This window comes from Oncorhynchus masou, unplaced genomic scaffold (assembly GCF_036934945.1).
Source record: "Oncorhynchus masou masou isolate Uvic2021 unplaced genomic scaffold, UVic_Omas_1.1 unplaced_scaffold_4750, whole genome shotgun sequence".
Lineage (NCBI taxonomy): Eukaryota > Metazoa > Chordata > Actinopteri > Salmoniformes > Salmonidae > Oncorhynchus > Oncorhynchus masou.
The window spans coordinates 4,098-19,293 of NW_027011145.1; the positions used below are offsets into that span (position 1 = coordinate 4,098).

Genomic DNA, 15,196 nt, shown 5'->3' on the forward strand with positions numbered 1-15,196 from the left:
TATCACAGACTGGGTCTAGTTCCCACCACCTTGGATACATCTGTCCTATCACAGGCTGGGTCTAGTTCCCACCACTGTGGATACATCTGTCCTATTGCAGGCTGGGTCTAGTTCCCATCACTGTGGATACATCTGTCCTATCACAGGCTGGGTCTAGTTCCCACCACCTTGGATACATCTGTCCTATCACAGACTGGGTCTAGTTCCCATCACTGTGGTTAAATACATCTGTCCTATCACAGGCTGGGTCTAGTTCCCACCACTGTGGATAAATACATCTGTCCTATCACAGGCTGGGTCTAGTTCCCACCACCTTGGATACACCTGTCCTATCACAGGCTGGGTCTAGTTTCCACCACCTTGGATACACCTGTCCTATCACAGGCTGGGTCTAGTTCCCACCACTGTGGATAAATACATCTCTACTATCACAGACTGGGTCTAGTTCCCACCACCTTGGATACACCTGTACTATCACAGGCTGGGTCTAGTTCCCACCACCTTGGATACATCTGTCCTATCACAGACTGGATCTAGTTCCCACCACCTTGGATACATCTCTACTATCACAGACTGGATCTAGTTCCCACCACCTTGGATACATATGTCCTATCACAGACTGGGTCTAGTTCCCACCACCTTGGATACATCTGTCCTATCACAGACTGGGTCTAGTTCCCACCACCTTGGATACATCTGTCCTATCACAGACTGGGTCTAGTTCCCACCACCTTGGATACATCTGTCCTATCACAGACTGGGTCTAGTTCCCACCACCTTGGATACATCTGTCCTATCACAGACTGGGTCTAGTTCCCACCACCTTGGATACACCTGTACTATCACAGGCTGGGTCTAGTTCCCACCACCTTGGATACATCTGTCCTATCACAGACTGGGTCTAGTTCCCACCACCTTGGATACATCTGTCCTATCACAGACTGGGTCTAGTTCCCACCACTGTGGATACACCTGTCCTATCACAGACTGGGTCTAGTTCCCACCACTGTGGATACATCTGTCCTATCACAGACTGGGTCTAGTTCCCACCACCTTGGATACACCTGTCCTATCACAGGCTGGGTCTAGTTCCCACCACCTTGGATACATCTGTACTATCACAGACTGGGTCTAGTTCCCACCACTGTGGATACATCTGTCCTATCACAGACTGGGTCTAGTTCCCACCACCTTGGATACATATGTCCTATCACAGACTGGGTCTAGTTCCCACCACCTTGGATACATCTGTCCTATCACAGACTGGGTCTAGTTCCCACCACCTTGGATACATCTGTCCTATCACAGACTGGGTCTAGTTCCCACCACCTTGGATACATCTGTCCTATCACAGACTGGGTCTAGTTCCCACCACCTTGGATACATCTGTCCTATCACAGACTGGGTCTAGTTCCCACCACCTTGGATACACCTGTACTATCACAGGCTGGGTCTAGTTCCCACCACCTTGGATACATCTGTCCTATCACAGACTGGATCTAGTTCCCACCACCTTGGATACATCTCTACTATCACAGACTGGATCTAGTTCCCACCACCTTGGATACATATGTCCTATCACAGACTGGGTCTAGTTCCCACCACCTTGGATACATCTGTCCTATCACAGACTGGGTCTAGTTCCCACCACCTTGGATACATCTGTCCTATCACAGACTGGGTCTAGTTCCCACCACCTTGGATACATCTGTCCTATCACAGACTGGGTCTAGTTCCCACCACCTTGGATACATCTGTCCTATCACAGACTGGGTCTAGTTCCCACCACCTTGGATACATCTGTCCTATCACAGACTGGGTCTAGTTCCCACCACCTTGGATACATCTGTCCTATCACAGACTGGGTCTAGTTCCCACCACCTTGGATACATCTGTCCTATCACAGACTGGGTCTAGTTCCCACCACCTTGGATACATCTGTCCTATCACAGACTGGGTCTAGTTCCCACCACCTTGGATACACCTGTACTATCACAGGCTGGGTCTAGTTCCCACCACCTTGGATACATCTGTCCTATCACAGACTGGATCTAGTTCCCAACACCTTGGATACATCTGTCCTATCGCAGGCTGGGTCTAGTTCCCACCACCTTGGATACATCTTTCCTATCACAGACTGGGTCTAGTTCCCACCACTGTGGATAAATACATCTGTACTATCACAGACTGGGTCTAGTTCCCACCACTGTGGTTAAATACATCTGTCCTATCACAGGCTGGGTCTAGTTCCCACCACCTTGGATACATCTGTCCTATCGCAGGCTGGGTCTAGTTCCCACCACCTTGGATACATCTTTCCTATCACAGACTGGATCTAGTTCCCACCACCTTGGATAAATACATCTGTCCTATCACAGGCTGGGTCTAGTTCCCACCACTGTGGTTAAATACATCTGTCCTATCACAGGCTGGGTCTAGTTCCCACCACCTTGGATACATCTGTCCTATCACAGACTGGGTCTAGTTCCCACCACCTTGGATAAATACATCTGTCCTATCACAGGCTGGGTCTAGTTCCCACCACTGTGGATACATCTGTCCTATTGCAGGCTGGGTCTAGTTCCCATCACTGTGGATACACCTGTACTATCACAGGCTGGGTCTAGTTCCCACCACCTTGGATACATCTGTCCTATCACAGACTGGGTCTAGTTCCCACCACTGTGGATAAATACATCTGTCCTATCACAGACTGGGTCTAGTTCCCACCACCTTGGATACACCTGTACTATCACAGGCTGGGTCTAGTTCCCACCACCTTGGATACATCTGTCCTATCACAGACTGGGTCTAGTTCCCGCCACCTTGGATACATCTGTCCTATCACAGAATGGGTCTAGTTCCCACCACCTTGGATACATCTGTCCTATCACAGGCTGGGTCTAGTTCCCACCACTGTGGATACATCTGTCCTATTGCAGGCTGGGTCTAGTTCCCATCACTGTGGATACATCTGTCCTATCACAGGCTGGGTCTAGTTCCCACCACTGTGGATAAATACATCTGTCCTATCACAGGCTGGGTCTAGTTCCCACCAGCTTGGATACACCTGTCCTATCACAGGCTGGGTCTAGTTCCCACCACTGTGGATACATCTGTCCTATTGCAGGCTGGGTCTAGTTCCCATCACTGTGGATACATCTGTCCTATCACAGGCTGGGTCTAGTTCCCACCACCTTGGATACATCTGTCCTATCACAGAATGGGTCTAGTTCCCATCACTGTGGTTAAATACATCTGTCCTATCACAGGCTGGGTCTAGTTCCCACCACTGTGGATAAATACATCTGTCCTATCACAGGCTGGGTCTAGTTCCCACCACCTTGGATACACCTGTCCTATCACAGGCTGGGTCTAGTTTCCACCACCTTGGATACACCTGTCCTATCACAGGCTGGGTCTAGTTCCCACCACTGTGGATAAATACATCTCTACTATCACAGACTGGGTCTAGTTCCCACCACCTTGGATACACCTGTACTATCACAGGCTGGGTCTAGTTCCCACCACCTTGGATACATCTGTCCTATCACAGACTGGGTCTAGTTCCCACCACCTTGGATACATCTGTCCTATCACAGACTGGGTCTAGTTCCCACCACCTTGGATACATCTGTCCTATCACAGACTGGGTCTAGTTCCCACCACCTTGGATACATCTGTCCTATCACAGACTGGATCTAGTTCCCACCACCTTGGATACATCTCTACTATCACAGACTGGATCTAGTTCCCACCACCTTGGATACATATGTCCTATCACAGACTGGGTCTAGTTCCCACCACCTTGGATACATCTGTCCTATCACAGACTGGGTCTAGTTCCCACCACCTTGGATACATCTGTCCTATCACAGACTGGGTCTAGTTCCCACCACCTTGGATACATCTGTCCTATCACAGACTGGGTCTAGTTCCCACCACCTTGGATACATCTGTCCTATCACAGACTGGGTCTAGTTCCCACCACCTTGGATACATCTGTCCTATCACAGACTGGGTCTAGTTCCCACCACCTTGGATACATCTGTCCTATCACAGACTGGGTCTAGTTCCCACCACCTTGGATACATCTGTCCTATCACAGACTGGGTCTAGTTCCCACCACCTTGGATACACCTGTACTATCACAGGCTGGGTCTAGTTCCCACCACCTTGGATACATCTGTCCTATCACAGACTGGATCTAGTTCCCACCACCTTGGATACATCTCTACTATCACAGACTGGATCTAGTTCCCACCACCTTGGATACATATGTCCTATCACAGACTGGGTCTAGTTCCCACCACCTTGGATACATCTGTCCTATCACAGACTGGGTCTAGTTCCCACCACCTTGGATACATCTGTCCTATCACAGACTGGGTCTAGTTCCCACCACCTTGGATACATCTGTCCTATCACAGACTGGGTCTAGTTCCCACCACCTTGGATACATCTGTCCTATCACAGACTGGGTCTAGTTCCCACCACCTTGGATACATCTGTCCTATCACAGACTGGGTCTAGTTCCCACCACCTTGGATACATCTGTCCTATCACAGACTGGGTCTAGTTCCCACCACCTTGGATACATCTGTCCTATCACAGACTGGGTCTAGTTCCCACCACCTTGGATACATCTGTCCTATCACAGACTGGGTCTAGTTCCCACCACCTTGGATACATCTGTCCTATCACAGACTGGGTCTAGTTCCCACCACCTTGGATACATCTGTCCTATCACAGACTGGGTCTAGTTCCCACCACCTTGGATACATCTGTCCTATCACAGACTGGGTCTAGTTCCCACCACCTTGGATACATCTGTCCTATCACAGACTGGGTCTAGTTCCCACCACTGTGGATAAATACATCTGTACTATCACAGACTGGGTCTAGTTCCCACCACTGTGGTTAAATACATCTGTCCTATCGCAGGCTGGGTCTAGTTCCCACCACCTTGGATACATCTGTCCTATCACAGACTGGGTCTAGTTCCCACCACCTTGGATACATCTTTCCTATCACAGACTGGGTCTAGTTCCCACCACTGTGGATAAATACATCTGTACTATCACAGACTGGGTCTAGTTCCCACCACTGTGGTTAAATACATCTGTCCTATCGCAGGCTGGGTCTAGTTCCCACCACCTTGGATACATCTGTCCTATCACAGACTGGGTCTAGTTCCCACCACCTTGGATACATCTTTCCTATCACAGACTGGGTCTAGTTCCCACCACTGTGGATAAATACATCTGTACTATCACAGACTGGGTCTAGTTCCCACCACTGTGGTTAAATACATCTGTCCTATCACAGGCTGGGTCTAGTTCCCACCACCTTGGATACATCTGTCCTATCGCAGGCTGGGTCTAGTTCCCACCACCTTGGATACATCTGTCCTATCACAGACTGGGTCTAGTTCCCACCACTGTGGTTAAATACATCTGTCCTATCACAGGCTGGGTCTAGTTCCCACCACCTTGGATACATCTGTCCTATCGCAGGCTGGGTCTAGTTCCCACCACCTTGGATACATCTTTCCTATCACAGACTGGGTCTAGTTCCCACCACTGTGGATAAATACATCTGTACTATCACAGACTGGGTCTAGTTCCCACCACCTTGGATACATCTGTCCTATCACAGGCTGGGTCTAGTTCCCACCACCTTGGATACATCTCTACTATCACAGACTGGATCTAGTTCCCACCACCTTGGATACATCTGTCCTATCACAGACTGGGTCTAGTTCCCACCACCTTGGATACATCTGTCCTATCACAGACTGGGTCTAGTTCCCACCACCTTGGATACATCTGTCCTATCACAGACTGGGTCTAGTTCCCACCACCTTGGATACACCTGTACTATCACAGGCTGGGTCTAGTTCCCACCACCTTGGATACATCTGTCCTATCACAGACTGGATCTAGTTCCCACCACCTTGGATACATCTGTCCTATCGCAGGCTGGGTCTAGTTCCCACCACCTTGGATACATCTGTCCTATCACAGACTGGGTCTAGTTCCCACCACCTTGGATACATCTTTCCTATCACAGACTGGGTCTAGTTCCCACCACCTTGGATACATCTGTCCTATCACAGACTGGGTCTAGTTCCCACCACTGTGGATAAATACATCTGTACTATCACAGACTGGGTCTAGTTCCCACCACCTTGGATACATCTTTCCTATCGCAGGCTGGGTCTAGTTCCCACCACCTTGGATACATCTTTCCTATCACAGACTGGATCTAGTTCCCACCACCTTGGATAAATACATCTGTCCTATCACAGGCTGGGTCTAGTTCCCACCACTGTGGTTAAATACATCTGTCCAATCACAGGCTGGGTCTAGTTCCCACCACCTTGGATACATCTGTCCTATCACAGACTGGGTCTAGTTCCCACCACCTTGGATAAATACATCTGTCCTATCACAGGCTGGGTCTAGTTCCCACCACTGTGGATACATCTGTCCTATTGCAGGCTGGGTCTAGTTCCCATCACTGTGGATACACCTGTACTATCACAGGCTGGGTCTAGTTCCCACCACCTTGGATACATCTGTCCTATCACAGACTGGGTCTAGTTCCCACCACTGTGGATAAATACATCTGTCCTATCACAGACTGGGTCTAGTTCCCACCACCTTGGATACACCTGTACTATCACAGGCTGGGTCTAGTTCCCACCACCTTGGATACATCTGTCCTATCACAGACTGGGTCTAGTTCCCATCACTGTGGTTAAATACATCTGTCCTATCACAGGCTGGGTCTAGTTCCCACCACTGTGGATAAATACATCTGTCCTATCACAGGCTGGGTCTAGTTCCCACCACCTTGGATACACCTGTCCTATCACAGGCTGGGTCTAGTTTCCACCACCTTGGATACACCTGTCCTATCACAGGCTGGGTCTAGTTCCCACCACTGTGGATAAATACATCTCTACTATCACAGACTGGATCTAGTTCCCACCACCTTGGATACACCTGTCCTATCACAGATTGGGTCTAGTTCCCACCACCTTGGATACACCTGTCCTATCACAGACTGGGTCTAGTTCCCACCACCTTGGATACATATGTCCTATCACAGACTGGGTCTAGTTCCCACCACCTTGGATACATCTGTCCTATCACAGACTGGGTCTAGTTCCCACCACCTTGGATACATCTGTCCTATCACAGACTGGGTCTAGTTCCCACCACCTTGGATACATCTGTCCTATCACAGACTGGGTCTAGTTCCCACCACCTTGGATACATCTGTCCTATCACAGACTGGGTCTAGTTCCCACCACCTTGGATACATCTGTCCTATCACAGACTGGGTCTAGTTCCCACCACCTTGGATACATCTGTCCTATCACAGACTGGGTCTAGTTCCCACCACCTTGGATACATCTGTCCTATCACAGACTGGGTCTAGTTCCCACCACCTTGGATACATCTGTCCTATCACAGACTGGATCTAGTTCCCACCACCTTGGATACATCTCTACTATCACAGACTGGATCTAGTTCCCACCACCTTGGATACATATGTCCTATCACAGACTGGGTCTAGTTCCCACCACCTTGGATACATCTGTCCTATCACAGACTGGGTCTAGTTCCCACCACCTTGGATACATCTGTCCTATCACAGACTGGGTCTAGTTCCCACCACCTTGGATACATCTGTCCTATCACAGACTGGGTCTAGTTCCCACCACCTTGGATACATCTGTCCTATCACAGACTGGGTCTAGTTCCCACCACCTTGGATACATCTGTCCTATCACAGACTGGGTCTAGTTCCCACCACCTTGGATACATCTGTCCTATCACAGACTGGGTCTAGTTCCCACCACCTTGGATACATCTGTCCTATCACAGACTGGGTCTAGTTCCCACCACCTTGGATACATCTGTCCTATCACAGACTGGGTCTAGTTCCCACCACCTTGGATACATCTGTCCTATCACAGACTGGGTCTAGTTCCCACCACCTTGGATACATCTGTCCTATCACAGACTGGGTCTAGTTCCCACCACCTTGGATACATCTGTCCTATCACAGACTGGGTCTAGTTCCCACCACCTTGGATACATCTGTCCTATCACAGACTGGATCTAGTTCCCACCACCTTGGATACATCTGTCCTATCACAGACTGGGTCTAGTTCCCACCACTGTGGATAAATACATCTGTACTATCACAGACTGGGTCTAGTTCCCACCACTGTGGTTAAATACATCTGTCCTATCGCAGGCTGGGTCTAGTTCCCACCACCTTGGATACATCTGTCCTATCACAGACTGGGTCTAGTTCCCACCACCTTGGATACATCTTTCCTATCACAGACTGGGTCTAGTTCCCACCACTGTGGATAAATACATCTGTACTATCACAGACTGGGTCTAGTTCCCACCACTGTGGTTAAATACATCTGTCCTATCGCAGGCTGGGTCTAGTTCCCACCACCTTGGATACATCTGTCCTATCACAGGCTGGGTCTAGTTCCCACCACCTTGGATACATCTTTCCTATCACAGACTGGGTCTAGTTCCCACCACTGTGGATAAATACATCTGTACTATCACAGACTGGGTCTAGTTCCCACCACTGTGGTTAAATACATCTGTCCTATCACAGGCTGGGTCTAGTTCCCACCACCTTGGATACATCTGTCCTATCGCAGGCTGGGTCTAGTTCCCACCACCTTGGATACATCTGTCCTATCACAGACTGGGTCTAGTTCCCACCACTGTGGTTAAATACATCTGTCCTATCACAGGCTGGGTCTAGTTCCCACCACCTTGGATACATCTGTCCTATCGCAGGCTGGGTCTAGTTCCCACCACCTTGGATACATCTTTCCTATCACAGACTGGGTCTAGTTCCCACCACTGTGGATAAATACATCTGTACTATCACAGACTGGGTCTAGTTCCCACCACCTTGGATACATCTGTCCTATCACAGGCTGGGTCTAGTTCCCACCACCTTGGATACATCTCTACTATCACAGACTGGGTCTAGTTCCCACCACCTTGGATACATCTGTCCTATCACAGACTGGGTCTAGTTCCCACCACCTTGGATACATCTGTCCTATCACAGACTGGGTCTAGTTCCCACCACCTTGGATACATCTGTCCTATCACAGACTGGGTCTAGTTCCCACCACCTTGGATACACCTGTACTATCACAGGCTGGGTCTAGTTCCCACCACCTTGGATACATCTGTCCTATCACAGACTGGATCTAGTTCCCACCACCTTGGATACATCTGTCCTATCGCAGGCTGGGTCTAGTTCCCACCACCTTGGATACATCTGTCCTATCACAGACTGGGTCTAGTTCCCACCACCTTGGATACATCTTTCCTATCACAGACTGGGTCTAGTTCCCACCACCTTGGATACATCTGTCCTATCACAGACTGGGTCTAGTTCCCACCACTGTGGATAAATACATCTGTACTATCACAGACTGGGTCTAGTTCCCACCACTGTGGTTAAATACATCTGTCCTATCACAGGCTGGGTCTAGTTCCCACCACCTTGGATACATCTGTCCTATCGCAGGCTGGGTCTAGTTCCCACCACCTTGGATACATCTGTCCTATCACAGACTGGGTCTAGTTCCCACCACTGTGGTTAAATACATCTGTCCTATCACAGGCTGGGTCTAGTTCCCACCACCTTGGATACATCTGTCCTATCACAGACTGGGTCTAGTTCCCACCACCTTGGATACATCTGTCCTATCACAGGCTGGGTCTAGTTCCCACCACCTTGGATACATCTTTCCTATCACAGACTGGGTCTAGTTCCCACCACTGTGGATAAATACATCTGTACTATCACAGACTGGGTCTAGTTCCCACCACTGTGGATAAATACATCTGTCCTATCACAGGCTGGGTCTAGTTCCCACCACCTTGGATACATCTGTACTATCACAGACTGGGTCTAGTTCCCACCACCTTGGATACATATGTACTATCCTTTCAGATCTAAGTGCAGAGGGAGGCTAGGGGTCAGAGTTAGGGGCTAGGGGTTGATTTAGTCTTGGGCACCAGCCTCACCAGTAAGTAGTGGAACCACTCGACCCCCATCCTCCAGTCTAGTCCCAGGTCCTAACCCAGGTCCCAACCCTAACACTAACCCTGGCCAGGAGCCTCACCAGTAAGTAGTGGAACCACTCGGCCCCCATCCTCCAGTCTAGTCCCAGGTCCTAACCCAGGTCCCAACCCTAACACTAACCCTGGCCAGGAGCCTCACCAAAAGGTAGTGGAACCACTCGGCCCCCATCCTCCAGTCTAGTCCCAGGTCCTTGGTGAGGAAGCTGGCTACGTTTTGGCGACCCCTGTTAGACATGAACCCCGTCAGCGCCAGCTCTCGCATGTTGGCGTCAACGAACGGCACCCCGGTACGACCCTCTAGAACAACGAGAAAGAGGAGTTACAACAACTCAGTAGTATGAGAGATGATAGTTTGAACATTGTTACGGTATATTTCCCACAGTGCATCCCACAGACGTTCTGTTCCCTTGCCTTATACAGCTCTGTGTCGTCACCTCGTAGATCAGAGTGGTATTGTAAAGACTATAGATTTGTAATGATTTCTCCCTAACCTTTCCATGCATTGAACAGATTCATGTCCTTCTTCCAAGGGATGGATTTGTCCTGAAGGCCTGATGAAAACACATAACCACCATGAGATAATGTGCAATAAGCTTCAGATGACAACATATACAACTGGCTTTCCAACTTTACCTTTGATGTCAAACAATCTGTCTCCGTATTTGGCTCCTACAAACTTGAAATAGTCTCTCCAAAGCAGCTCAAATACTACCCTGTTGGAAGACATGTACCGTCAGTCTTGCTTAATAAAACCCCGTCACTTCTTCTATTCAATTCACAGTCTACTCAGTTACCTGAACTAAGTACACTAAAAGGTGCATCTACTACCCAGCCACCCTGGCTCATCACAGCTATAGTACAAGTTAAACATTTGGACACACTCATTCCAGGGTTTTTCTTTATTGTTACTATTTTCTACATTGTAGAATAGTGAAGACATCAAAACTATTAAATAACACATACGGAATCATATAGTAAGAAAAAAAAAAGTTTAATAAAAATATATTTTACATATTAGATTCTTCAAAGTCGCCATCCTTTGCCTTGATGCCAGCTCTACTATGTAGAAAATAGTAGAAATAAAAACCCTGGAATGAGTAGGTGTTCTAAAACCTGACTGGTATTGTACATAACAGGAGATAAACATGGATTTAGTGACTGATCTCATCATGTTCCTGAAAACAACAGGATACGAGATAGCAGGAAGGAACTCACCAGTATGTGCTCTGATTGGCTGTTCGTTCACTCTCGTACTTCTTGATCTGTTGGTAGATATACCTGGGGGAGATACAGCCTATAGCCAACCTGTAGAATACAGTTATAGATACAGTCTATAGTTTTTTGCCAGCGCTGCAGACATCCATTTCGGTCTGCAAATACATTTTATAGTGAGTGCATACATTTTCATACTGGTCCCCTGTGGGAATTGAACCCACAACCCTGGTGTTGCAAGCACCAATATTCCCAAAAAATGGTGTTGTTTTCCATGTTATTTGATCAAGAAGAATATTTAGTTTGATGTGGATGTTTTGTGTCTTTGCCCATAACTATGGACCATTTGATGTAAATGTTTGAGGACAGGGTTTTGTTCTTTCTGGATTACATTAGAATGACAATTGCAGGGCAACAACTCTTACAATTCCAACGATTGAATCTTACAAGCTACTGTTCTTAATCATACAACTAAGTTTTTGCTAAAGTGAAGACGCTGAAAAACATTGTTGCCTGCACTACAGACATCTATATCGGTTTGCTAATACTAGTAAAGGCTCAGTGAACTACTTTTACTTTATTCTGATTGTTCAGAGGGTGCTGCAGTACCCTCAACACCCGTACTTCCCGTGGCTATGCTGGTACTTACCATGGGGAAAATTTTGTGGAATAGTCCAGTCCTATCAGGCCGTTGCGAGTCTCCTTGTAGGTAGCCACAGCATCCTGCATGAGACACATACCAGCTGTATCACAATATCCTACACTACAAACACATACAGTACCAGTCAAAAGTTTGGACACCAAATCATTCAAGGGTTTCTTTATTTTAGTATTTTCTACATTGTAGAATAATAGTGAAGACATCAGAACTATGAAATAACACACATGGAATCATGTAGTAAACAAAAGTGTTAAACAAATCAAAATATATTTTATATTCTTCAAAGTAGCCACCCTTTGCCTTGATGACAGCTTTGCACACTCTTGACATTCTCTCAACCAGCTTCATGAGGAATGCTTTTCCAAACAGTCTTGAAGGAGTTCCCATATATGCTGAGCACATGTTGGCTGCTTTTCCGTCACTCTGCGGTCCAACTCTCAAACATCTCAAATTGGGTTGAGGTCAGGTGATTGTGGAGGCCAGGTCATCTGATGCAGCACTCCATCACTCTCCTTCTTAGTAAAATAGCCCTTACACAGCCTGGAGGTGTGTTGGGTCAGTGTTCAGTTGAAAACAAATGATAGACCCACAAAGCGCAAACCAGATGGGATGGCATATCGCTGCAGAATGCTGTGGCAGCCATGCTGGTTAAGTGTGCCTTGAAATCTGAATAAATCACTGACAGTGTCACTAGCAAAGCACCCACACACCATAACACCACCTCCTCAATGCTTCACAGTGGGAACCACACATGCAGAGATCATCCGTTCACCTATTCTGCGTCTCACAAAGACAAGGAGGTTGGAACCAAAAAATATCAAATTTGGACTCATCAGACCAAAGGACAGATTTCCACTGGTCCAATGTCCATTGCTCGTATTTCTTGGCCCAAGCAAGTCTCTTCTTATTATTGGTGTCCTTTAGTAGTTGTTTCTTTGCAGCAATTCAACCATGAAGGCATGATTAGGGTTAGGCATGCAGTCTCCTCCGAACAGTTGATGTTGAGATGTGTCTGTTACTTGAACTCTGTGAAGCATTTATTTGGGTTGCAATTTTTGGTAACCCTAATGAACTTATCCTCTGCAGCAGAGATAACTCTGGGTCCTCCATTCCTGTGGCGGTCCTCATGAGAGACAGTTTCATTATAGTGCTTGATGGTTTTTGGGACTGCACTTGAAGAAACTTTCATAGTTCTTGACATTTTCAGATAAAGACATGAAGGTGAGTCAAAGTAATGATGGTCTGTCATTTCTCTTTGCTTATTTGAGCCGTTTGTGCTATAATATGGATTTGGTCTTTTACCAAAAAGGGCTATCTATCACAACACAACTGATAGGCTCAAAGCATTATGGAAAGAAATTCCACAAATTCACTTTTAACAAGGCACACATGCTAATTTAAATGCATTCCAGGTGACTACCTCATGAAGCTGGTTGAGAGAATGCCAAGAGTATACAAAGCTGTCATCAAGGCAAAGGTGGCTACTTTGAAGAATCTCAAATATATTTTGTTTTGTTCAACACTTTTTTGGTTACTACATGATTCCATACGTGTTATTTCATAGTTTTGATGTCTTCACTATTATTCTACAATGCAGAAAATAGTCAAAATAAACCCTGGTATGAGTAGGTGTGTCCAAACTTTTGACTGGTATTGTATGTCTGCTATATTATCATTGGACCAAATGAAAGGCTTTCATGATGAATGTACCACTACTACTTTAACACGAGTAACATGTTCCTATCCAAGGCTGTAGATCATGCAGTGACATCCACCACACGAAAGCAGCCAGGGCTCCACTTAACAGCTAACTACCTGCACCACACCATTTAGACTTTGATGAGAGCCCCAGTCCTATACACCATGACGTGTGACCAGGGAGGGGAGGTTGACGTGTGACCAGGGAGGGGAGGTTGACGTGTGACCAGGGAGGGGAGGTTGACGTGTGACCAGGGAGGGGAGGTTGACGTGTGACCAGGGAGGGGAGGTTGACGTGTGACCAGGGAGGGGAGGTTGACGTGTGACATGTGACTTGGGAGGGGAGGTTGATGTGTGACATGTGACTAGGGAGGGGAGGTTGATATTGACTTTTCTTACTAGCACTGATGTTGCTGATACATTCTCCAAAAATAACTGTCCTCAAACACTTGTCCCTGTAGTGGTGCCCTGTGAGGTATGGGTACATAATTGTACCCTTGCAGTTCGTACCCATACCCATTCTTTCCAGCACCACCCCAATATCAAAATATGCAAAAATAGTTATTGTTTCTATGATTGGGAGTAAACAGAGAGGAAGATATGTTTCCAATGACATAATCAACCAATTAGCAAGCCTCATCATAATAACAGGAGATGCATAAATATGCATAATAACAGGAGATGCATAAAGGATAAAGCAATCCTTCTCACCCCCCCTCCCCTTAAATGATTTAGATGCACTATTGTAAAGTGGCTGTTCCACTGATGTCAGAAGGTGAATTCACCAATTTGTAAATCGCTCTGGATAAGAGCGTCTGCTAAATGACTTAAATGTAATGTAATGTAATGTAAATGTAAATGCACACCGATGACATCATTGGAAACACATATCTTCCTCTATATTCTTTTTACCACAAAACCTAGAAATGTGCAATTATCACATACTGTGTGTTGATGTTGGGGTGGTGCTGGAGATTATGTTGACATTTTCCTTTAAAAGAGACAAAAGGTACAAAATGTGCCTTTTTAGAGTAGCACCACAGTGACAATGAGTTCTGTTCCTTTAAAGTTGCAAAACCTCATCCCCGACCAGCAACTGTTAAGCCAACACCTTGTTAAGGTCTCCCAGTCAGGTTAAGGTCACTACAATATAAATTAAAACTCTTTATTATTACATGATCTTAACTAAACATTTATAAAGACTTCTGAACTAGCAGTGGTCATGCTTCAAACTTTAATTAGCATAACCATAGACCACTTAAAAGATGGGTACAACACTTTCACTCACAGGTCGCCAAAAATAACTAAGTGAAAGCCACGCCCCCACTCAGTCACCGCCCTCCACCCCAATGAGTGTACCTTTATATTCAAATATATGTACCATTGTACTAGTTTAACCGCACATGTACCTTAAGGCAGTGAACAAAACAAGGTGAGATCATCTACCTCTGAAGGTACATGATGTGTAGAC

General features: G+C 46.8%; 1 protein-coding gene across 1 annotated transcript; it reads right to left on the reverse strand.

Annotated features, from left to right (window-relative positions):
- Positions 1 to 10,023: 10,023 nt before the first annotated feature.
- Positions 10,024 to 12,333, reverse strand: LOC135535300 (cryptochrome DASH-like). Its single transcript, XM_064961964.1, has 5 exons — positions 12,016 to 12,333; positions 11,370 to 11,459; positions 10,788 to 10,867; positions 10,646 to 10,705; positions 10,024 to 10,451 (listed from the first exon to the last, which is right to left on the reverse strand). The coding sequence occupies exons 1-5, from the start codon at positions 12,228 to 12,230 to the stop codon at positions 10,234 to 10,236; spliced, it is 663 nt and encodes a 220-aa protein (XP_064818036.1). The 5' UTR covers positions 12,231 to 12,333; the 3' UTR covers positions 10,024 to 10,233.
- Between the last annotated feature and the right edge of the window lie 2,863 nt (positions 12,334 to 15,196).